Source organism: Argentina silus (assembly GCF_951799395.1).
Source record: "Argentina silus genome assembly, chromosome: 20".
Taxonomy (NCBI): domain Eukaryota; kingdom Metazoa; phylum Chordata; class Actinopteri; order Argentiniformes; family Argentinidae; genus Argentina; species Argentina silus.
This window is the reverse complement of record NC_139674.1, coordinates 12368473-12392987: the sequence shown is the minus strand read 5'-3', so window position 1 is coordinate 12392987 and position 24515 is coordinate 12368473. Positions and strand designations below refer to the sequence as shown.

Genomic DNA, 24515 nt, shown 5'->3' with positions numbered 1-24515 from the left:
ATACCCAGCGATTATAGCTATTGCTCCTCGGTCTGGAGCGGAGGTGTCGCTCTCAAGGATCTTGAGGGCCACCAACCGTGTGCAGCGCTGTATGAGTTCTCAGTTTGTTTGTTTTATAAGACCATTTGGCGAGCCATTCAGCCACATGTCTGACATGTGGTCTGGAGCAATACAAGTCAAACTCAGTTTAGAAGTCAACCTTTTTTTGTGTTCGTTGTTATGTCTGTGACTCACTCCCCTGTCTATCTGTCCGTCCGTTCGTCCAATCATCTGTCAGGACACAGGCGTGCTAGACCTGGTGAACGATTCCCTCCATCAGCCAGTGACGCTGTTCCTGCCGTCTGACCACGCCATGGCAGCCCTGCCCCAGGAGCAGAAGGACTTCCTGTATGACGAACACAACAGGCCCCAGCTGCTGGAGTACCTCAAGTACCACATCCTGCGAGACACTAAGGTGAGCTCAGGTGGCCACACATCTGTCTGTCTGTCTGTCTGTCTGTCTGTCTGTCTGTCTGTCTGTCTGTCTGTCTGTCTGTCTGTCTGTCTGTCTGTCTGTCTGTCTGTCCGTCCGTCCATCTGTCTGTCTGTTTTATTAGCCACGCAATCAATTGTTGGAATATAGTAATTTTCTCTGGGCACAGGGTCAGCCGTAGTTTGGCGCCCCCTGGAGTAGTTAGGGGTTAAGTGCCTTGCTCAAGGTGGTGGTAGGCACCTTAGATAGGATGCCAGCAACCCTCCAGTCACCACCAGCTCACATCCGCCCACCTCCTGGGGTGGGGATCGAACCAGCGACCTACCGATGACTGGCCTGCCTCTCTAACCTCCTGGGGTGGGGATCGAACCAGCGACCTACCGATGACTGGCCTGCCTCTCTAACCTCCTGGGGTGGGGATCGAACCAGCGACCTCCCGATGACTGGCCAGCCTCTTTAACCCTGCCGCCCCACATGCATTACACTGCTGCAGAGACCTCCATTATTGAATTCATCTGTGTTTTCCATTTGTCTTTTAGGCCAACAAGCCAAAGGACGATTTGCCCAAAGGACTTATAGCCCCAATAGACAACAGACCTCATATAATTCCGCTCTATCCCCCCCCCCCACCCCCTCCTCCCTGCCTCAGGTGTCTGCTGCAGAGCTCCCTCACCTGGCTCCGGCACGTACTCTCCAAGGATCCGAACTTACATTCAACTGTGGAGGAACAGACAGGATCGTGAGTTTTGGAAAAACGAGTGGTGGTTTGTGTTGATGTATTGTTGATGAGGCAAAAATGGAGATTGAATACGATGGGAGATGACCTACAGTCGTCTGCTGTTTTAAAACGCTGTTTTAACAGCACTTGACCTTTCCCAACAGGGCGAAATCTTTATCAACGACGGTAACTGCAGGATCATTCAGAGGCACCTGCGTTTCAAAGGGGGCATGGCCTATGGGATCGACTGCCTGCTGGACCCACCCAGTCTTGGTGGTCGCTGTGACACAAAGGAAACTCTAGATTTCCCCGTGAGTCATTATACCATAGTACTACTGGACCGTAGATATTCCTGAGCTTTGACATTGAACCACCATAGATATCTGTGTACGTTTTCATCCTCTATCTTCTCACCGCTTGTCAGAGGGAACAGTGATGACATCATCAACAGTGGTACATAGTGTGTGATTAGTATATGTATCAGTTCAGCGTTCCCTTGGTGATTGATTGTGTTTTTCTCCTGTTTATCCTGTGACAGATGCCCTGTGGATGGTGCAGCACATCAACATCACGTTGTCCTGATGGCTCCAAAATAAAGGTATCTGTCCATTCATCCATCCATCTATCCATCTGTTCATTGATTCATCCTTCCCTCTATCCGTCCATCCATCGACCCATCCCTCACTCCCTCCATCCCTCCCTCCATCCATCCCACTTAAGCGTCCTTCACGAGCAGGGCTGTATCTCTGCTTTCTCCTCTGCGTCCGTAGGAGGTGAAACCGTGTGACCTGCCCAAGATCTTTGTCAGTAAGAACACAGGCTGTCAGACCACCTGCACCCTGGTCCTCAGGCACCCCAAGTGTTGTGACGGATACTACGGACGCAACTGTCTGGGTAAGAACCGCTAGAGACCCTAACCCTAATCCTAACTCTACCCCTAACCCTAATCCTAACTCTACCCCTAACCCTAACCCTAACCCTAATCCTAATCCTAACTCTAACCCTAACCCTAATCCTAACTCTACCCCTAACCCTAATCCTAACTCTACCTTTAACCCTAATCCTAACCCTAATCCTAACCCTAACCCTAATCCTAACTCTACCCCTAACCCTAATCCTAACTCTACCCCTAACCCTAATCCTATCTCTACCCCTAATCCTAATCCTAACTCTAACCCTAACCCTAATCCTAACTCTACCCCTAACCCTAATCCTAACTCTACCTTTAACCCTAATCCTAACCCTAATCCTAACCCTAACCCTTCAGTCTCAGTCTTCATACCAGCAAGGTCCATTTCCAGTTTTACAGTAGAACAAGAAAGAGTGCAAAAAAATGGAGGTTGATTTGGTCTCGAGAGCAGCGGATGTTGGTGGAGGGAGAACATCGGAGGACGGGCTCGTTGTAACGCATGGAACGGGATGAAGAATGGTTTCCATTCCATGCATTACAATGAGGCTGTCCTCCGATTTCTCCCTCCACCAGCCTTCCCTGTCTGAGAGGTTTGGAAAGCAGAAGTTGATAGTCACACACAGGTTGTCTGTCTCCCGCAATGCCTCTTGCCTCCTCCTTTGTGGGTGTCGATAGTTTGTCCTGGAGGGGCTGGATCCCGCTGCGGTAACCACGGAAAGTGCGATGACGGTCACCTAGGCACCGGTAACTGCACATGTGCCGCGGGCTTCCAGGGCGTGACCTGTGAGATGTGTCAAGATGGCCACTACGGACCACAATGCAAAGGTGTGTAGCCTCGCACCCAACATCCTCATTGGACGATAGCCTATCGCTGTATAACTGTGTATGAAGAACGTTGTCTTCCACTTTTGTACTTTAGTACGTACAGTACCAGTCAAAAATGTGGACACACCTTCTCATTCAATGGTTTTTCTTTATTTTTTTTAAAATTATTTTCTACATTGTAGATTAATATTGAAGACATCAAAACTATGAAGGAACACATATGGAATTATGTAGTAAACAAAAAAGTGTTAAACAAACCAGAATATGTTTTATATTTTAGATTCTTCAAAGTAGCCACCTTTTGCTTTGATGACACTCAAACACTCTTGGCAAGGTGTGTCCAAACTTTTGACTGGTACTGTATCTGTGTGAAATGTGTCTGAACCTGAATTGTGCTCTGATGTCATTTCTTCAGCGTGTAACTGCACAGAGCACGGGTCATGCCAGGCGGGTCTTAAAGGGACGGGCTCCTGTTTCTGTGAGCAGGGCTGGACCGGCCAGCGCTGTGAGACCCAACAAGGTAAAGAACCGCCAGAACCCAGATATTCTCTACTTCCATTGCCCTCTATCGGATGATGAATAGCATACTGGTTTTACCCCCTACAAGACAGGGGAGGCTGGTGGAGGTAGAAATCAGAGAACCGGCTCATCGTAATGCATGGAACGGAATAAGGAACGGTATCACCGTTCCTCATTCCGTTCCATGCGTTGCAATGAGCAATGATTTCAACCTCCACCAGCCTCTCCTGATACAACACTGGAAAACACTGTCATTCATTGACAATTTAGTCATCTTGTTGTATTAGCTTACTTTTGTATTTGTTAACGTTATGATCAGTTACCTTCTCTTGCTGTATACTGTATCCTCGGTAACAATGGAAAACATGAAATGAACCCTCCCTCCACCCCCCCCCACCCTGTCCCTCCCTCCATCCCCCCCCCACCCTGTCCCTCCCTCCACCCCCCCCCCACCCTGTCCCTGTGTAGCTGAGGGTCCGGTCTGCTCCCCACCCTGCGCCCCCAGCGGGGTGTGCAAAGACAACAACACGTGTGTGTGTAAACCCTTCTACGAGGGAGACGGCATGACGTGCACCGGTAAGAGATGAGGGCTGAGAGAGAGAGGCTTGAGGACCCGCACGCACGCACGCACGCACGCACGCACACACACACACACGCACACATGCACATAAAAGACCAGACATGTACATAACGCCACTGTATAAATAACCAGACAAATAACTTAATTTCTTTTAGAGTCAAAACATTTCTATTTTTTCCCTGCCCTTCCATCCGTTGCCTCCCTGCCCCCTCTAGTGGCGGACCTGTGTAAGACCTGGAACGGCGGCTGTGGGAAGGGAACCAAGTGCAGTCAGAAGGGAGAGATCGTGAGCTGCTCCGCCTGTCCGAAGTTCCACACTGGAGACGGTTTCTCCTGCCTGCCTATGGACCCCTGTGCCTCTGAGGACAACGGAGGCTGCCACGAGCACGCCACCTGCACCATGACGGACCCGGTGAGAGGGGGGCTGCGGTCGGGGGCTTCTGGGGGGGGGGGGGCACCATGGAACCTAGCAGTACAATCTCAACATGATCACATTGACTGTATTGGAGATGGATCCCCCATGTCTCCTTGATTAATTTGTCAATATGTGTGTGTGTGTGTGTGTGTGTGTGTGTGTGTGCGCGCGTGTGTCCATGTGTATGTGTATGTGTGTGTACCTGTATCTCCAGGGAAAGCGTAAATGTGCGTGCAAAGACAACTACATCGGTGATGGCGTGACGTGTGAGGTGAAGGACCTGCCCATCAACCGCTGTCTCCAGGAGAACGGACTGTGCCACTCTGATGCTCAGTGTACAGACCTGCACTACGAGGGTACAGCTGCTACACACACACACACACACACACACACACACACACACACACACACACACACACACACACACACACACACACACACACACACACACACACACACCATGACATATCATCACCATTCACTCACCAACTGCCAGAGAATTCCACACTCACCACCTAGAATGCTATACATGTTTTATGTGCTATTTACCTAGCAACAATACTTCGATTGGCTACAAAATGAAGCATCATAATGTACTGTATGGATTTTTGGTGATTCAAGTCACCCGTGGCGCTCTAGAGCATTGACAATTTGGGCGACTTTATTCACCCTCGGCCCTGAACGAGTGAAATGATCACATTCTGCTATGAGACCTGAAGATATGTGTTGGCTTACTGTAGCTCCCCAAGCTGATGCCTGGGCTTTCGCTTACAAAGGTTGCAAACATCTTCCACATGGGAGACCCAGGTTCGAACCCCGCCCCCTGTCACAATAACTATGTGTGGCTACTGTTGGTATGTGTAGTACTGTTTATAATGCTAACTACTGTACTGTCCTGACCCCCCCCCCCACCCCTCCCTATAGACAGCACAGTTGGTGTGTTCCACTTCCGCTCGGAGAAGGGCCAGTACAAGCTGAATTACGCCCAGGCCCAGGCCGCTTGCACCGGCGAGGGGGGGACCATAGCGACATACACACAGCTTTCCTACGCGCAGCAGGTGAATACCTGACACACACACACACACGCACACACACACACACACACACACACACACACACACACACATCTCTCCTATGCAGACCTATAGAAGATAGCCCATTGTGTGTGTGTGTGTGTGTGTGTGTGTGTGTGTGTGTGTGTGTCTGTGTGTCCATGTAGGCTGGGTTAAACATGTGTGCAGCAGGCTGGCTGGATGAAGCCAGGGTGGGCTACCCCACCACCTACTCCAACCCCAACTGTGGAATGGGTCACGTGGGCATCGTTGACTACGGCACCCGCGCCAACCTCAGCGAAACATGGGACGCATTCTGCCACAGGATCAAGGGTAAGAGAGGAGGAGGAAGAGGAGAGAGAGGAGGGAGAGGAAGGTCAAAGATAGAAATGGCCTAGGTTTGGATTCAGTTTCTACTGACTGACACCTGTGTGTGTGTGTGTCTGTGTCTCTGTGTTTGTGTGTGTCTGTGTGTGTGTGTCCGTGTCCATGTCTCTGTGTGTGTGTGTGTGTGTGTGTGTGTGTGTGTGTGTGTGTGTGTCCATGTGCATGCATGCGTGCATGTGTGTGTTGACTCCAGAGGTCAAATGTGAGTGTAAGCTAGGCTATATTGGCGACGGATATTCCTGTACTGGAAACCTCCTGCAGGTCCTCAGCGCCAGACCCACCTTCTCCAACTTCTTGTCTGTGAGTATCAACATCCCCCCACCGACCGTGTCCTGACCACTGTCCCCTAACCGTGATTTATGACTGACCGTAACCTGTCACTTTCTCCTGCAGCAAATCCTCAACTACTCCCAGGTTGCCGAGTCAGGGAAACAGTTCATGAAGCGACTCAGCAACCTGACCGTCCAGTCAACTCTGTTTGTTCCGGACAACACTGGGCTGTATGAGAACCAGGTCTCAGATACACACATGCACGCGCACACAGACACACACCAGATGCACACAACCCATCTAGTATAGACATTAATAACCAGATACCTAATGTCACACAGCCAGACGAGACATATATTCACACATACACGCACGCACGCGCACGCACACGCACACACACGCACACACGCACACACACACACACACACACACACACACACACACACACACACACACACACACACCACCCATCTAGCATATACATTAATAACCAGACCAGATACCTAATGTCACACAGCCAAACTAGACTGATATATTCACACACACACACACACACACACACACACACACACACACCAGATACACACAACCCCATCCAGTGTGCTGCAGGGACCCCTCAAATTCATCACCATTCATACCTAACGTCACACACAACCAGACCAGTGGACACGCACCCCTCCTCACACGCCGTCACGGCGTTCACTTTCTCCTACATGTCCATCGCGTTGTCGTTCTGATCTCACTATCTCTGTCGTTGCGTTGTCCAGACGCTCACTCAGAGGGACATAGAGTACCACTTCTCTGAGGGCCACGCCCTGGCGCTGAAGGACCTGACCAACGGGAGCCGCATCCGTACCCGGCTGGGCCACAGCCTCACCGTCCTGGGCATCGCTGACTTCCTCAACCCTAAGGCTCTGGTAAGACATGGAGCTCATGTCATCAGAAACAGAACCACATGCCAAAGCGACTTACAGGACAGCGAGTGTATGCATTGGGTGTATGTATGGTCCCATCGGGGAAACGAACCGACAACGTTAGCATTGCTGCTAACTGTACAACGCTGTTCTTGTGAGGACGAGCAATGTGCTACTGTAAGCGCCACTATACAACATAGAAATGCAATATCTAGACCAGATATCGCTGCAAAAAAAAAACGTTTTATTTTATGACCGCCGTTTCGTAGGTTTCAGAGCCTCAAAGTCTCAGCGAGGAATTTAACCCATCGTTTACTCCGCCTCCCTCCCCAGAGTTCCTCGCGTTACATCAACGACCGCTTCGTCATCGACTCTGACATCCTGGCGTCCAATGGCATCATCCACGTGCTGCAGGGACCCCTCAAAGCTCCGCCCCCAAGGCCAGCGGTGAGAGAATGACATCATATTTAGTTTGGTTAACGAAGAGACGTGTTGTTCAGCTCGTAATGGATAAGAGACAGTAGTTTAGCTTTGACTGGGATAGGGAGGACTGACTCTACGTCAGATTGTGTTGAAACGTTGTCTCCTACGTTTCACCCCTGACCTCTGTCTGTGGTCGGCCCGTCAGGTCCACGCAGGGCACCAGGCTGGGATGGGAGTGGGGGTTCTGCTGCTGATCGTAATCACGGCCGCGGCAGGGTTCGTAGGTTACCACTTCTACACCCACAAAACCAACCCCTTCCAGTTCCACTACTTCAAGGTGAGTGTGTGAGTGTGTGTGTGTGTGTGTGTGTGAGTGTGAGTGTGTGTGTGTGTGTGTGTGTGTGTGTTCCGGCGATAGCCTGTCTCAAGAGAAGATACATGAATGACATCATTTATGTGTGTTTGTGTGCCACATATACATCATCTAAGTACTATTTGCAAACGATAAACGTATGACGCTTGGTGAACTTTGTCTTTGTTAGGATGAAGGGGAGGAGTCCACCCCTTCGGACATCAACCCCAGCATCTCTAACCCGATGTATGACTCCGCCCCCGGCCCTAGTGAGCCCGCCTCTTCTGAGCTCCCGGTAAGTCATATGCCGTGCTGGTCTGCCACTGGTCCCAGCATCATTCTAATTGAAAAGAACCATCACAGCACTCCTTCAGATAACAGATAATCTACACAGGTCTCTTAGAATAACTCTAGTCCTCCAATGACACCACGGACTACAGAGCCAAACTGAGCTGAGCCGAGCTGTACTAGGCTGGCTTGGTTACGCATTAACCATAGTTGCTGAAACAGTCCTGGAAAGGACCATGTGAAAGGACAATATCCTAGCCAGCTGAGCTCAGTGTGGTTGGGGGGTCTGTCCTGTCCTGTCCTGCGTAAAGCCGCCCCAGGTGACGGGTGAATGTGTGTTGTTTAACAGGAGGAGGACAAACACCAGGTGGTGGCCAGTGGCTCTTATGACCTGCTCCAGGACAGCTGAGAGGGACCCCACCCCCCCCCCACCCCCCCACCATCGTCTTCTGCTAACCAGCGCCAACTTCAAACTGTTGAGGACAGAAGCGCTGTGGCATGTTTTTACCAGGAGGGGGCAGCACCGAGTGACTTTTCTCCTCCTGAGAGATTATTGGATCATGCCACATGATGATGACACATGACAAACAGGGTCCAGTCCCCCCGCAAACGACCTCATTACGGATTTAAGTGCCTTGTATAGCCATATTTCTGGACACAGATTAAGACTATTCCCCGACTAGAAGATAATGGGCCGGTTTCACAGACGAGTCTTAAGACTAATCCCAGGCTAAAATGCCTGTTTGAGCTGTCTGAACTGAAAGCGACTTGCACAGACTTGATTTAAAATAGTCGTAGATTTAGCCTGTTCTGGATTAAACAAAGCCGATTGCAAGAGGGAGGATCAGAGCTAGTCTAGGACTAAATTGAAGCTACTTTAACAAGTACACAAAGTCTTAAGCCTAGTCCTGGACTAATTCACACTTTCAATGGCAAATTGCCACTGAGGATGCTTTTTAGTCTTTTGTGAAACCGGGCCCATTAAGGCCTACTCCTGGCTTAATCCAAGCCCTATCTGTGAAACCGGCCCTAAAAGTATGATGTAGTCCGGGACTAGTCTTAATTTGGGTCTGGGGAACCGCCCCATAATCTCTCTACCTATGGTGGGTCTTTGGTTTGTGTTTTGTATGTGTATGTGTGTGTGTGTGTGTAATGTATCTTGTATCTTGTGAAGTAAACCTGTGGAAATAATTGCATTTGTACTGTGTATGTCCATGACATTGATTGTTAGTGTATGTGAATACACTGCCAAATGAAAGGAGAAGCAGTTGAAGTTTGGCTTTACGATAGATGATTTGTTGTGACTAGCAGGTACCACCAGGGGGTGCTGTGCAAAACATCAAGCACATCATCCATCTGACATTTCAAATCTTTATTGCAAAAGGCAGCAGAGTTTTAGCTAGCATGACAATGTTCCATTCATCCAAGCCACACACTCGAAGAAGATTCAAACCCCAGCTAATATACATACAGTTCTTACTTTCATGTTCATATTATTTCCACAAATCTCTGTATCTATCCAAATATACAAGAGAGCTTCAAGCAAACAATGGCACATCCATTGATATTTAACATTAGATAGACAGCCCAGTCACCAACAGAGTCAATGGACAACTGTGCCAAGTGTGACATAAGCCCCCCCAAAAAAGTCAGGGTATTGGTTTTTAGAAATTCCACTTACGCTTTTATTCTTTTTGGAGCTAACAATAAAATATTGCTGGGACACAAGTAGTGAACGTTTCTGTTTCAAACCTCCCCAGTCTCAATAGTGGTTGTAGTAGCAACACAGTGTACAGCCAGAGTGATGCGCTGTGTCCCATTTCTCCACCCTTCTCCTGAAGTATGCCTTTGTGTACTTGCCCACATCGATTTTAAAGCATAAGATTGGTTAAATCCAGGTGAGAAAGTGCACATGGGCATTGGTTATTTCTGGAAAAAGGGTAGCGAAATGGGACATAGAAATCTGCTCTAGTTTTTTTTTTAATGGAGCACTACCATCAATAAATACCTTAACTCTAAATACTGAAGGGTTAGTTTGAGATTCATCAGGTGCTAGATGGTCTTTATGTGCTTGGCCAAATGAGACTATAAATAATTACAACTCTGAAATTCATCTCAATGGCCAAAGCTTTAATGATCTGCATCGAGAGAAGCCTAGATCTAGTGCAAATCTATAATATAATCTATAATAAGTATCAAAACGGAAGCGCTTTAGCATGCGATTTGGGTCTGATATCTCATGACCTCGGCTATAATCCAGTCCTGTACATTTCGGTATTACTCCTTTGAAGGAATTTACACCATGTGGAGGAATGTGGAGATCTCTTGAGGTGTAGGTGGCGACGTATTTAAGCTGTTTAAAGAATGCAACCCAGTAGCAAAAGGGTTTCGAGGTCAGGAATGTGTGGGTTGCTGTTCAAATGCCATTGTTTGGCATGACAAAAGCTTAAAAATACAGTATTCATGACGATGACTGTCATTTCTCACGGAAGTTCTAGATACAGTAGGAGACTCAGCCATAGAAAGGTTCGATTTCAAATACTTTGAGCGTCGGCTTAAGTGCCAAATGGGCAGGCGTTTGCAGTTTTGGGACAATTCCATTGGTTCCATTGTGCCAGGTAAACTCAAACAAGCACAGCTAAGAATGTGAAATGATTCTCAAATACCATTAGAACCCAGGCCCTGTAGGAAAGTTGAAAACAGAACCGAGTATGACAAAACAGGGGTTCGGCATTGGTACAGTAAGTCGAGAACAAGCCCCCCATCACGTGTTCAGGTCCCTGGATATATCAAATGGAACAAGAAGACCAAGACAGAGCCGATAGACAAAACAAGCGTTTCAACTGTAGGAATGCATGAAGGAGAGATAACCCAGGACCGTTCCCTAGAGAAGAGCAATGGTGAGGCTGAAAATAACTTTGACTGGACAAAGGGATCGCTGTACACCTTCAGATATGATCCCACGGGCATGTCTGAGAGCTCTTCACCAGCTTCACCTGAGAATACCACAACTGACAGAGGCACAGAGAAAATAAAACGTGTTTGCATGTATAGATTGAGAGAGAGAGAGAGAGAGAGAGAGCGAGCGAGAGAGAGCGTATGTGTGGGAGAGACAGAGCGAGAGAGAGAGCGTATATATGTGTGTGTGTGTGAGTGAGAGAGAGATTACATCATACAAATGTGTGTGTTGAGGACAGATGAGAACTGATGGAATGGCAAGGCCACAGTGGTGGTGGTGATGACCGTTTGGCAGTTATTAAAAACACCTGAGATAGATTGGCATGTCACACCCCCTCCTCTCCTCCTCTACCCCCTCCATCCTGAGACATGGGTCGCCAACAACACAATGCAACAGGAAGTTCCTGGGGGGGGGGTGGGCAGGACCATCGCATCACTTCCTCTTCCTGGGGCTTCTGTCAGAATCCTGCCTCCTCTCCTCTGAGTTGTCCCTGTCTCCTTTGAGGGCCGAGGCTGGGGCGTTCTTCTCTGGTGGGGGGGGGGCCAGTTGTGCCTTGCTCCTCTTGGCCCTGGGTTCGGCCGGGGGGGGGCTCTTGGTTTTACGGCCCCCCAGGGCTCCAGAGAGGAGGGTTTTGAGGAGGCAGATGACGGCTACGGTGGCCAGGAGGGACCACAGTACTAGAGGCCCAGGGAGAGTCTGTACATGTCCCCTTACATGCCTCAACGCCTGGGACAGCTGGGAATCAGGACTGGGCTGGACGGGGTACTTCTCCTGCACACAACAGAGTATACATACAGTCAGTTCATTTGTGTGTGTGTGTGTGTGCGTACACACACACACACACACACATATATATATATAGACACACATACACGCAGGATCAAGAGAAAGGGGCTTATACAGTATCAATCAATATAATGACAGAACGCCAAGGATGAAGACATAGAACATTCCCACAAAGGGACCACATTCCAATCTCTATAGTTTGCTAGGCTCTAAAGCCAGACATGTGTGTGTGTGTGTGTGTGTGTGTGGTTGGTTAGTGTGTCTGATGAATCGGCTTTGCTACACTTGGCCACACACCACATACTGAATACCAATGACTTACTCACACACACACACACACACACACACACACACACACACACACACACACACACACACACACACATATGTATTGTTTGTATATACAACACATCAAACACAGTTGGCTAATTTTCTTGTGAATGAAAAAAGGAATATAAAATGTAGTAGTGTAAATGTCAGTATATGGTAACAGTAATATACAGAACATTCTACATTCATTCTGTACAGCATACTCTGTATAATTCACATCATTAACTTCTTCTTCTTTTACCTTCAGTCCGTGCTGACTCAGCATGCCCTCCAGGGTCGGGTCACCCAACTGCACTGTGGGATAGAACTCCCCCACATAGTCTCTCGTCCACCACTGCTCAGGGCTGGACCTGCCAGGACAGACAGAACCTCAGACAGAATCTCCTCTGACAACCATTGGGAAAATACTTGACTTGCTGTGGTCAGTTCTGGGGGGGGGGGGGGTTTGTGGATGGATTTCTATCAATTAAACTCTAAACTTATATTTTTCTGAATACGAAACATCTCAAATGTGTGAATGTGTGCCTGAATCACCATTCCTTTAATTCAAGGATGAATGAATGACTAGTCCTCCCTCTCTTCTCTACTCTGCCCTTCTCTCTCCTCTCCCTCTCCCTCTCCCTCTCCCTCTCCTCTACCTCTCCCTCTCCCTCCCTTCTCCTGTGTCTTGGTGTAGTACTCACCCGTCATCAGAGGTCTGGGTGAACCAGTACTTGTAGAGGCTGGCTCTGACGTAGGTTGGCGGGGCCTGACTAAAGGGGTACCTGGCCTCATCTGTCTGGATCAGACTAACCACTGGAACACAGGGGGAAGGAATACACAGATACGCTCACATCAGTACTGTATCACACAGGGGGAAGGAATACACAGACACAGATTAATACCACACAGAACAATAGTAACCGGTCATGATGGGAAACTAAATTGAAAAGAAATCAGTATCAGCCATGAAACCTCAGTAATGTACTGTAACTTCTCTTCCGTACAATGGGCATATACAGTATCAGTGTCTTACAAAAACAAAAAACACAGCCACAAGGTTCCCCCATAAGGCTAAATACATACAGGTCACAGCCAGAGAACGTTTTCTTAGGATGCAACCTAGGTTCAACCAGAAGTGTGTGGATGGTGATTTCCTATACTTTGGTCGAGAAAAGCGGTGATTCTACCTACCGTCCCTCTTGCCCTGCAGGAGGCGCTGCACTAGGCCCGTGAACCAGGGGCTCTGTTTCTGAGGTCCCTGGGCAGCCTGCCACATCTGCCAGTCTAGCCGCGCCTGGTAGGGGGCTACTACGGGGGGGGCCGCACTCACGTTCCCTGGCTTGTACATGAACTCTATCTCCTAGGAGGGAGGGAGGGAGGGAGGGAGGGAGGGAAAAGAGAAGACGAGGAAATGAGTTACAGTGAGTCTCTTTCAATCGCTAGACAAAATCCTGAGACAAAACCCAGAAGGTAGGACCGACGGAACATTTCACAAAAGCGTTTTCGCAGTCTAACCTCATCCTAAAAGAGAAGGTAATGTTGTCCCTGTCGTCTTACCGTCCAGGTGAGTTTGTCCATGCTGCCCTCGATGACGACCTCCGGGCGTCCGTCCGCCTGGTTGAGCGTGCTGTCGATGGCGTAGGAACTGACCAGGCGGTAGCGTTCCACCGCGCTGTACGCCCCCCTCACCTCCGGAAGGATCTTACTGCCCGACGCCTGCTCTATAGACGTGAACGGAACCTGAGGACACCAACACAGACCAATCAGAGGGGCTCTTGTACTCAGTGTTGACTCCAACAGACCAATGAGATTCACTATTACTGAGAGCAGGTAGATTTTTTCTTTTTTTTTTCTTTTCAGAGATTATTTAAAAGTCTGATCAATTAGTTCACGTTCATTTCTATTTACGACTGTACTTTGTTTATGTCCACAACGACCAATCAGATTGCTCCCCCCCAGTGATTGACAGGTTCCACTCACCACACTGAGGGCGAATACAGCAGCTGCAGCAGAAGCAAAGACAACCCATTGGATGAGGGCCCAGAGCTTCCAGAAGCATCCTTTCACACACACGCACCTGGGAGGGAACACAGGTCTGAGATCAGTGGGCCTGAACACCACGCTAGGGTGACTTACACACACAGACACAGACACAGACACACAGACACACAGACACACAGACACACAGACACACACACACACACACACACACAGTTAGACCACTGTTCTGGGGTCAGCAAATGTGACAAATTGTGCAACTTGTTGCCTTTCCCTGAACATGTACAGCGTTACCACAGTGAAGAACTGACATCCGCAGCTGCAGGCTCACCCCAACATGGACGCCACTACTTCCCAGGTGAGAGAGAGAACGCCCACCCAGACACTAGGCAGGACCACCAGCTTCAGAACACCGTCAAACTCCTGCTGGGTAAAGGCTACCAAACACAACAGACATACAAAACATATCAGTTTTCTATCAAATCACGAAAAAAATACAATATACTATATATCGATACAGCTCCTACTGAGGTAAAGCACACAAGGTAACCTACCGATTTTGGAGGACACACTCTTGGCCTCCCAGTCCATCTCCAGCTGGAAGAGCACCTTGGTGCCGTAGACGATCAGGACCAACACACCCAGTTCAACCAGCAAGGTCAATACTGAGATGAGAGTTTGGCCCCAGGCTGGTGAGATAAATAACCACAACATTTTGTTAGATTCCAGTGAAACAGTCTACATTTTATGTGGTCCTCTGTGGCTCAGTTGGTAGAGCATGGCGCTAACAACGCTTAGGGTGTGGGTTTGATTCCAGCCTGCATCCTGGAACCATTGGAGCGAGGAGGCTAACAATGTGGGTCACCTTGCACACAGGACACTCCTGACACACTTGGCTGCTCTGGACAGCCGTGGTCTGTGTTGTTGTTCCTCTGGAGGTATTGAACATCTAAAGATAATCTTTAGCATCTCTGGAGAGGGTGTGTGGGTGTGTGTGTGTGTGTGTGTGTGTGTGTGTGTGTCGACTGTTAATGAGGTAAGCGGGACTGTAGTGTCTTCTGTTTAAACAGGATGACACCCGACACAGCCAGGGGAGGTCAGACCGTCCTGCCCTGGATGAGTGGGTAAACCACAGTAACCTCTCCAAAACCACTCCATCACGGCTCAAGGACACCCATCTGAACCACAACACTGTAATGCCTGCGATGGAATGAGGAATGGTTTCAAACACACCTGTTTGATACCATTCCCTTATTCCATGTACTACAATGAGCCTGTCCTCCGCACAACACACACAAATGCCACCAGCCTCCCCTGTTGTGGATGTCCAGTGCTGTAAATATCCTAATATGTGGTGTATACAGTATGTATATCTTCTCTACTCTCTCTTCATATGAACTACAAGCAGTTTACCCAGATTCTGCTGCTGCTGTAGTGAGTCTGTGATATGCCGTACAAGGAAGAAAACGGGCTTGGAGCGCTAATCTGATCCGTGTGAGAGTAGAACGTTGCATAAGAGGGGGCTGAGGTCATACTCTTGGCTTTCTTCTTCTTGACGTGGCCCAGCCAGGAGCTGACATGGTCGTCGTCCAGCAGGGAGAAGCTGAGAGCCACCGTGAGGAGCTGGAGGACGCTCAGGTTACCTGTTAGCGCGATGCTAACCTGGTGCAGCAGCTGGTTCACACATTACAGTACAGGGACACAGGGAGAAGATGATTACTGTATTGTCCATGACAAAGGGCCGCCCTGGCACCGCCCCCTACCCACACAGCTCAGAGCGGCAAGTTAGATATTATACATATTATCTAACACTCGCAATCAGGCACCATTCAAAATCCTTTATTCTAATTTCCATTCAAGCGAACGCACGCACACATACCTCAGATTGGCAATTTAATTTTGACTGGTACATAATTTCAATCATGTACCAGTCAAAATCCTATATTCTAATGTACACACACACACACACACACACACACACACACACACACACACACACACACACACACACACACACACACACACACACACACACACACACACACACACACACACACACACACACACACACACACACACACACACACACACACACACACACACACACACACACACACCTGTATGTAGAAGGCGCCCAGTCTGAGACTACGCATGGGGGCGAAGAAGAGGACAGGCACAGCCATCTCTTGGAGAAACACCCCCACAGTCCCCAGCCTCAGGAGCCAATCAGGGAGCTGGTGGGCCAACCAGGCCAGGGGGGTGGGGCTGCCCTGGGCCTCTAACAGCTGGCTCAGGGCTGGGGAGACGGAGGAGGGTGGTGGAGGAGGGGGAGGAGGAGGAGGAGGAGGAGGAGGAGGGCGTTAAAATGTAGTTCAATCTAACACTGTCCATTCATTCTGACCCTGGGCCTCTAACAGCTGGCTCAGCGCCGGGGAGACAGAGATGTACACTGACGCTATCCACAGATCCCTCCATGACAGTCACCATTTACTCTCAATGATGTTCCATCCCTACTGCGTCAGTTAAAAACAAGTTGTGCGTTGTGGTGTTATAGGTCTGGTCTTATGGCCTAGTCTTTGAAGGGTTTGTCGGTTTCTACTATTGGTAGTAACAAATTAACCATAGTAGATATTCTACTCTATCTATACTACTTATTGGTGGCCATCGTGGCACAGTGGTGTGTTTAGGTGTATTTAGGGGGGGTCTCCCTCACCGGTGAGCCCCCACCAGCTGGGGCAGCGGCTGGCCAGCTTGGCCGCCCCGGAGCCGAAGGTGAGGCGGAAGAGCAACCAGCGCGCCAGCCAGAAGGTCACGCCGTCGTGGTGACGGAAGGCTGAGCGCCACCGCAGGAGGTTGAGCGGAGCGACGAGCACGGCCAGGAACCCCGCCTCCAGCAGCAGACTGTCCCTACGGGATGGAACGCCAGACATGACTAATCCATACCAGACTCCACTCGGTGCACTGATATCCAAATCCCCCCCCCCACCCCCCCCGTCGTCTCAAAGAACTTAGAAAAGGTTAAAAAATAAAGAAATAAATTTTAAAAATCATGTAATTTGTAGTTCAAACAATCCGGATAATTCAACGATTTCCACCGCCATCATTTCAGTCAAGAACGGTTCGGTTTCACTGAGAATCCTCATGTGTTCCCATCACTGTTCATGAAAACTAATGACTTTGCCCTTTTAGGAATGAATTACGCTTTTTCTGGAGAAAAGGCTTCATATCGTTTTCCCCTGTGTTGCTTCCACCTATGCTACCATCACAGACATGTGAAGGGGCGTGAACCAGGGCAGACGGTAGCGAAGAACGTTCTGGAATTGAAAAGCAGCCTCGCTGTGGATTATTCCCATCCCTTTTCACCCAGAGCCTACCGTATGTGCTCCCAGGCCTAAGGGCACAATCACTCAACACTGCCGCGCTTTACCTGCCAACGGTCTAGACACACCCATACCCTCTGTCTGATCAAAACACAGACATCACACCAATAACAATTGCAGCTGCCACGGAAACCTCAGCCACATTTCAACGTCTAGGTAAACAACAATCGGATATCATCAAGTTGAAGCTACTGTGTGTTCAATTATCTAAAATAAATTAAAAACCAAAGGTCAATTACCCTGAAGCCACATTGCTGGTATGATCCAAGGATGTCTTTGTAAAGCCTGCTTTACAGACGCATAACCCCCATCATTAAACTATATGATGTTTATACTTGATAAAGACACAGGCACAGCTGTTGTGCTCGCCGGTTAAACAAAACAGGTGCGCTGAGCTTTAGGTTAATAAACCGCAGATGCGGTCATGAGAATTTAACTAGCAAATGCTGCCAGTGACGAGAATTATGTTTAATAGCCTGTCAAACACTGAGCTCATCCACCTGAAGTAAACGGACGGATAAACACATGAGAAAGGTGACGCCACACAGTTCACTTTGAAAATGTGTGTGACCACTGTGCTCACCTTTAACCTGACCACTGTGCTCAGAACAGGTTTCAAAATAAACCCAGTTCACCTTTAACCTGCCTTTAACGCTTCAGCGGACAGTGGACAATGAGTTTCAAAGTTTCGGAGCATTTTATAATAATAATAATAATAATACCATTCCATCAACTGAAGGAGAACAGACAACTTACCACTGAAAATGCAGAAACTCTTGACCCACCTGTCAAAAGAATAAGATAAAGAGAAATCAATTAGCACTAAAGCAAAAAAAAAAAGCCTAGGATTGGAACCTACAGTAGCAATACAACATTCAAGATTCTTTATTTGTCACGTGCATACAAGTATACAGTGAAATGCAAATAACCACTAGTTTTAGGCAGACACACACACCTGCCAGAGGGACAGGTAGAGGGCCCAGAGCCCTAAGAACACCAGGCTGTCCCTAAGGGGCTCCAGCAGGGCAGCTCCCAGGGCCAACAGCGCCCCCAGCAGGCAGAGCAGCTCCATGGCCTGCTGGGCATCCAGCTCCAGACCCAGGCGGGGGCCCAGCCACAGCAGGGAGGGGGAGGCCTGGAGCTGCTCCCACACAGGCCTGTCCACACGAGGCTGTGCCACACGCACTGGCAGGACCCCCTCGTTACCATAGAGACCTGGACACAGACAAAGAGCAGGGAGAGAAAAACAAAACAACCAAGTCAGAGAGATGGAGTGAGTGAGTGTGTGTGTGTGTGTGTGTGTGTGTGTGTGTGTGTGTGTGTGTGTGTGTGTGTTGGGGGGAGAGGGGAGGGGGGGGATGGTGTATGCTCTCATTGAGAATAGGGTCAGGGGTCAGTGAATGGGGGGGAGGGGGGGTCACTGAATATACTGTAACAACACTGTCTATGCTGCAGTGAAAATAAGTCAAAGGTCATGTGTACACAAAAACAAGGATCCGTTTTTTTTTTTTTTTATAAATCTGAGCTGATCCACAGGCAACATGAGGGAGAAAAGTGGGGTTTTCAACTGATGCCAGGGCAACGTGAACACAAAACAAATGTCAAAAACCTCTTTGAACCCGTGAGTAGCATAACACATCCAACTCATACCATAAAGTGGATCCAAGGTTGTGACCCTGACCAACGACTGAATGGAACGTTTGTCACTGAAGGAATGCTACGACAGAGCTTCTCACAGTGAAGGAGTCTGGGAGACACCATTAGACCAGTAGACTACCCTCTAGTCTACCATGTCATTATCAAAATGCCAGACGGGGAGTGATGTGGTGGGAATTGCACTTCCACATTGCTGGCATACACATGCAGAGCAGGCCAACTGGAAGTGTGTGTTCAGATTTGGCTCACAAAGCAAAGCAATAAAACGACGCACAGACACCTCATTGTGCTCTCTGATGACTCACTCATGCTCGATTCCGTTTATTTTGGCTCAACCTAACCAATGAGATTTAGTCAACTTGAACAAATGTGAAAACAAACCGGGAATGATCATTGGTCAATCAACCAGTAATAGGACTGATTAGACCTCTTCAACAAGTGGAATACTGTAAAGTCATGCTATTGGCTAAAGAGGAAGGAATGAACTTTAAGAGGCTTGAAAATAGTATCCACAGTCAGTGTCAGTGCAGACAATGCATCACAAATGATTCTCAATACAAATGCTGGTCTCTGAACAAATCCCTAATCATTTGGTCAAATGAAGTCAAAATGCGTTGAAGCACGCCCGCCCTCTCAATCATGACCACAAGTGAAGCATAGACCACATGCTACTTTCTGTAGGCCCATGCTTTGATTGGGTCGCTGCATACAGTAGCCTATCAAAGTCATATCATGGACTGATGACAGGTCATTCCCACTGCACAGTCAGCCCACGCCCACGGCAACCTCCAGAGGATTAGAGCTTCACAGAGAAGGGGGGGAAGTCAGGGGAACCAAATCGTTATAGTACTAATCCCGATGTTGCTGTTGGTGCAACTGTGTCGATGTAAGACTGACGTGTTACAGTGGGGTAGGATTGACAATATAGAGAGACTGCAAGCCTCAGATCAAACACGGGCACACGTTATAATTCCTATAGTCCCGATTTGACATTGCATCAGTTGCAACAATGTGGCCGGAGGACCATTGCGACAATCAGGATCAGGAAGTTTCTCTTTGGGGTAGACTAGAACGTGCTTGCTGGATTTATTTGTTCACCATTCCAGACCGTTTAACCGTGACCTTAACCGACCCCGTGACTACGTCGCTAAAAATAACCCACGTATCAAAAACTTAAGGATAAATATGTTGAGTGCAAAGTTTATTATTCATGTTAAACGTTGATTGTACTGCGTTTTATGGCTGGCTGAACTTGATACAAAGTAACAAACAGCTGTGGCCACATAATCGCTACGGGATAAGAGGAAGCAAGCAAAACACTTTGGAAAGGTCGGATCCACCCGTTTTTACAACCCAGTGACAGTCAAATCGAGGGCTCCGTAAACCAGCATTTTCTGCAGTCATGATACAGCTGGTGAACTGGATGAACACGAAACATTTAGATGCACATCATTAAAACAGATGAATTACCTGGTATCTGGACGTAGAGAGACGCAAAAGCACACATGTATATAACTGCCATACTCCACAAAAACATCTGTCGCGGTAGTTTTATTTCCCCCATTGTCTAGGCTGTGCGTGTCTACTGAACCTAAAAAAAAACTAGCGAAACTAATGCCTATTTGAAGAGAAGAGGTAGAGGGTGTCCGCTGAGTTTTCCCAGCATGGAAAATGCGGTGGATGTGTTGAAGGCTGCAGGCGTGGTTTCAGCGCTTCCCGACGTGCACATGCGTACGTGTATCTCCATGATGCGCCCTATCCAGGCGCGTTTGTTTGAAAACAAAATAGACAACTTAATTTCCGTGAAAGAAATCGGTCCTACGACAATACAGGCCAGTGACAGGCATGGATTTGGTGTTGTGTTAATTCAAATAAGAGCGAGGAGGAGGAGGGTTAAACATTTGAGGTTGTCTCGTGGCAACTGGCAGTCTAGACAGAGCTAGGTCATTTCAGGACAAGCCAGGATTCTGAACCAAGCCTCACACACACACACACACCTTTAAATATGCCATATTTAGATATTTTCTCTGAAATGCTGCATAGGCCAAATTTTCCATGAGGGCTTGGCAGTATAATGTTTAATCAAATGAAACAGTCATCCATGATATCATTTAAATCAAAGGACAGTCAATATCAAATGAGCTTGTGCTCTTCACATTAAGGAGGATTCAACTGAGATTGTGTTGTACACTGACCCATTGTTTGTGTTTGCCTCATGCAAACCTGCAAATAAACTCAAACAGGAGAAAGGAATCAAATAAATGTATTGTTTATTGTGTTACTGTAAAACAATAATTTCAAATGTCATCAGTTAACTCTGTGATCCAGGAATGATAAAGTGATACTCTGGAGAAGACTGCAGGCCTGTTCACGTCACAGTTCTGGCTACCCCATGTGACGACCCCAAAGAGGTAGTAGACCCCGTGTTTCTGGCAAAGCAGAGGAGCACCAGGGTCCTTCTGTGGGGATGGGAGGAGAAAAGGGGAGAGAGAGAGAAACAGAAATGGGAGGAAACGTAGGACAAATAAAACACATTCATACATGTGAATTGATTTGTCGAACTAACTTGAAATCACAATTTCCAATAGGACTTTTCTGGGGGTATATTCAGGATAACAAATGTTAAAAAAAAATGCTTTGCACCTTTACAGGCAATAATCATACTCAACGTCCAATGACTCCTGCTTTTCCTTGGGCATTTCTACTTATTCACCATATTTGTAGGACAAAACTGTTTACGACAGTGTACTGATCCTGAACACAGCCCAGCTGCCCAGATCCTCATTGGAGGCCATTTGCACTTGAGCACTTCCCCACATGGTTCTAACAGCAGGGTCTCCTATGCCAGCCCAGTCCTATTCAAATCCATGAGCAGGGAAGGGTGTATGGTGTTGACACGAGAAGTACAGTACCAGTCAAAAGTTTGGACACACCTTGCCAAGAGTGTGCAAAGCTGTCAAAGCCAAAAGGTGGCTACTTTGAAGAATCTAAAATATAAAACCTATTCTGGTTTGTTTAACACTTTTTTGTTTACTACATAATTCCATGTGTGTTCCTTCATAATTTTGATGTCTTCAATATTAAATCTACAATGTAGAAAATAATTTAAAAAAAATAAAGAAAAACCATTCAATGAGGTGTGTCCAAACTTTTGACTGGTACTGTAGATATTAAAAAGTGACCCATCCTACCATGCAGGAGACGGCACCTGCCGGGTCTGTGCAGAGGTGAGTGTCTCTGATCATGTTGTCTCCCCAGCGCCCCCTGCAGGCTGTCCTGTTAACCAGCCCAAGCCTGCTCTGATGCAAGGTGTCCGGGCTGACATTCGCTGCAGTGAGAAGGCACATGGACAGGACAGACAACGTTTAAAAACACAACACACTGTGAAACAGTATTGAAAGTGCACTGACGTACTGTGTTATTGAAGAGGAGAGCTTGCGAGTAAGAATGTCATTGCACCCTCCTAAATACCTCTTCACCCCCACTACAAGTTTCTCTCCTGTTAATAACAATTATAATAATTAATTGCTTCTTCTAGCATTGTGACTGCCTATGGCCCCTGGTCTAAGCATTAATTAATTAATTAATTACTTTCTTATGATGACTGATGGATAGATGATTCACGTACTTTGATGATTCACTCACTTTGGATAAAGGCGTCTGCTAAATGCCATAAATGTAATGTACTGTCATCCATTCCCTGTGAGACAATGACACGTTGCCTATGTGGAGTGGACACTGCAAAAGTAATGTTTCTAGACCAAGCTTAGCTCAGACACGACACTGCATCTCATTTTATAATGGCTTGCGGGAGCTTGCGACCTCATTCAACCGTGAGTGCCCCTTACCCGTTTCGCCGTCTATTGAGCAGCCTTTCTGATATTTCACGGGGCTGACGAACATCTCAGACGACGGACATTACGTGGACACTTTGAAACCTGGGCTAAGTGATGCGGAAACAGGCAAGGGCACTTACGGTTGATTTAAGTGGCGAGCCCCAGCGAGTTATTGCGACGACACTCCATCTCGAATCATATGCAGTGTAGTATCTGCGCTAGGCCACTCTTAGATAACACAGGTTCATTTAATCCCTCTATTAGAGTGTAAGTGGTCAGTTGCAGAACCTATAACTAGGATAAGTATAGGCTGCCTGCAGTATAATTAACATGAGCATACATAACACTTACTACTGTTTGCCAGGAGAATACAGAGTGTAGAGCTTTACATAAAGGGGCCTTCACACACTGCAGGGCCGACCAGAACCGTACTGTGCTGGCTTGGATATTATAGCATAGTCCTTTCTAGCAGCTAATGGTGGGTGGATGCGTCACCAGACCAGCTCAGTAGAGCTGAGCTCAGCTCGGTTGGGTTCGGTTCTGCAGTGTGAATGAGGGCTGTGTTTACTGAACCCACGGGTTGCTGTACTGGATCCCCAGCCTGTTGTCACACAGGACCAGCTGTCGTCAAGCTCCACGTCATCGGCAGGGAAGCAGACTGGGAACACGGTGTCGCCTGGGAACAGACCAGAGAGTCTCCGATTAGGTCTTACATTATGCAGTATTTATCTTGACAAATGCCACAAGAAAAAACATCGAGCACTGGCTTGTTTTCAATTTAATGTAAAAAAAAAAAAAAATCTATGTTGAGTGGTCCACTCAAGGGAACTGTGTTTATAAGAGAAACGGGGGAAACATTTAATATCCAAAACAACTGGAACAAGCTTTTTCGGTTACATTTGTTTTGTGCAATGGAGTATGCTGACCTTGCCTTTTCAACCATAAAGGTTTAACAAAAAATAAAACACAGTTAACTCAGTTCTAGAGGGAGTCTCTGTCCCTTCACGAAATGATTGCTTTGAATTGAGGACTAGCATCCTTGTAATATTTAAATAGAAGGACTAGGAAAGGTTTGTTGATAATGCGCAAGGACCCTATTCTAGAGACTTCTACAGCATACGCCTTAACTTGAATGAAAGAGTGTCCAGTAAGGAGTAATATGCAGCAATCTGTGGGTCGTCTGTAATGTGTTTTTTTGTGAACTCCAGGACAACGAGGAGGTCACTTAGGCACTGGTTACTGGGAATCCTGATCTTGTTGAATCAAGACATTTGGAGAGAGAAAATACAAACCAACTGCTTGTTGGACTACAGGTGTTGGACTGGAGGTGTTTCGTACCAAATCGAGCCGGCACGCTGAGCCGGATCAGACTGAGGTCGTGGGTGGGAGGGAAGCTTCCATTGTGGGAGTGGTCCAACACTTTGTCTATTGGAATGGTCTGGTGAGCCATGAGGTGGAGGTGG

General features: G+C 47.8%; 2 protein-coding genes across 2 annotated transcripts in view; one reads left to right on the top strand and one right to left on the bottom strand.

Moving 5' to 3' along the window:
* The window catches only part of stab2 (stabilin 2), a 36370-nt gene extending 26971 nt beyond the window's left edge, over positions 1 to 9399 (top strand). Inside the window, exons 50-68 of the mRNA XM_083691900.1 lie at positions 278 to 454; positions 1122 to 1211; positions 1355 to 1501; positions 1729 to 1788; positions 1961 to 2084; positions 2776 to 2925; positions 3341 to 3445; positions 3913 to 4020; positions 4240 to 4436; positions 4654 to 4795; positions 5364 to 5497; positions 5659 to 5824; positions 6072 to 6178; positions 6272 to 6391; positions 6916 to 7065; positions 7396 to 7509; positions 7691 to 7822; positions 8028 to 8132; positions 8475 to 9399. Of these exons, the coding sequence (XP_083548026.1) occupies positions 278 to 454; positions 1122 to 1211; positions 1355 to 1501; positions 1729 to 1788; positions 1961 to 2084; positions 2776 to 2925; positions 3341 to 3445; positions 3913 to 4020; positions 4240 to 4436; positions 4654 to 4795; positions 5364 to 5497; positions 5659 to 5824; positions 6072 to 6178; positions 6272 to 6391; positions 6916 to 7065; positions 7396 to 7509; positions 7691 to 7822; positions 8028 to 8132; positions 8475 to 8534 (2388 nt within the window). The 3' untranslated portion in view covers positions 8535 to 9399. The remainder of the gene's footprint in view (positions 1 to 277; positions 455 to 1121; positions 1212 to 1354; positions 1502 to 1728; positions 1789 to 1960; positions 2085 to 2775; positions 2926 to 3340; positions 3446 to 3912; positions 4021 to 4239; positions 4437 to 4653; positions 4796 to 5363; positions 5498 to 5658; positions 5825 to 6071; positions 6179 to 6271; positions 6392 to 6915; positions 7066 to 7395; positions 7510 to 7690; positions 7823 to 8027; positions 8133 to 8474) is intronic.
* An 83-nt stretch (positions 9400 to 9482) lies between these two features.
* On the bottom strand, positions 9483 to 20872 carry LOC310820487 (lipase maturation factor 2-like). Its single transcript, XM_083692134.1, has 14 exons — positions 20687 to 20872; positions 18516 to 18775; positions 18317 to 18345; positions 16894 to 17087; positions 16298 to 16476; positions 15716 to 15854; positions 14735 to 14869; positions 14512 to 14617; positions 14163 to 14259; positions 13740 to 13922; positions 13374 to 13542; positions 12884 to 12995; positions 12442 to 12550; positions 9483 to 11855 (listed from the first exon to the last, which is right to left on the bottom strand). The coding sequence occupies exons 1-14, from the start codon at positions 20778 to 20780 to the stop codon at positions 11517 to 11519; spliced, it is 2145 nt and encodes a 714-aa protein (XP_083548260.1). The 5' UTR covers positions 20781 to 20872; the 3' UTR covers positions 9483 to 11516.
* Between the last annotated feature and the right edge of the window lie 3643 nt (positions 20873 to 24515).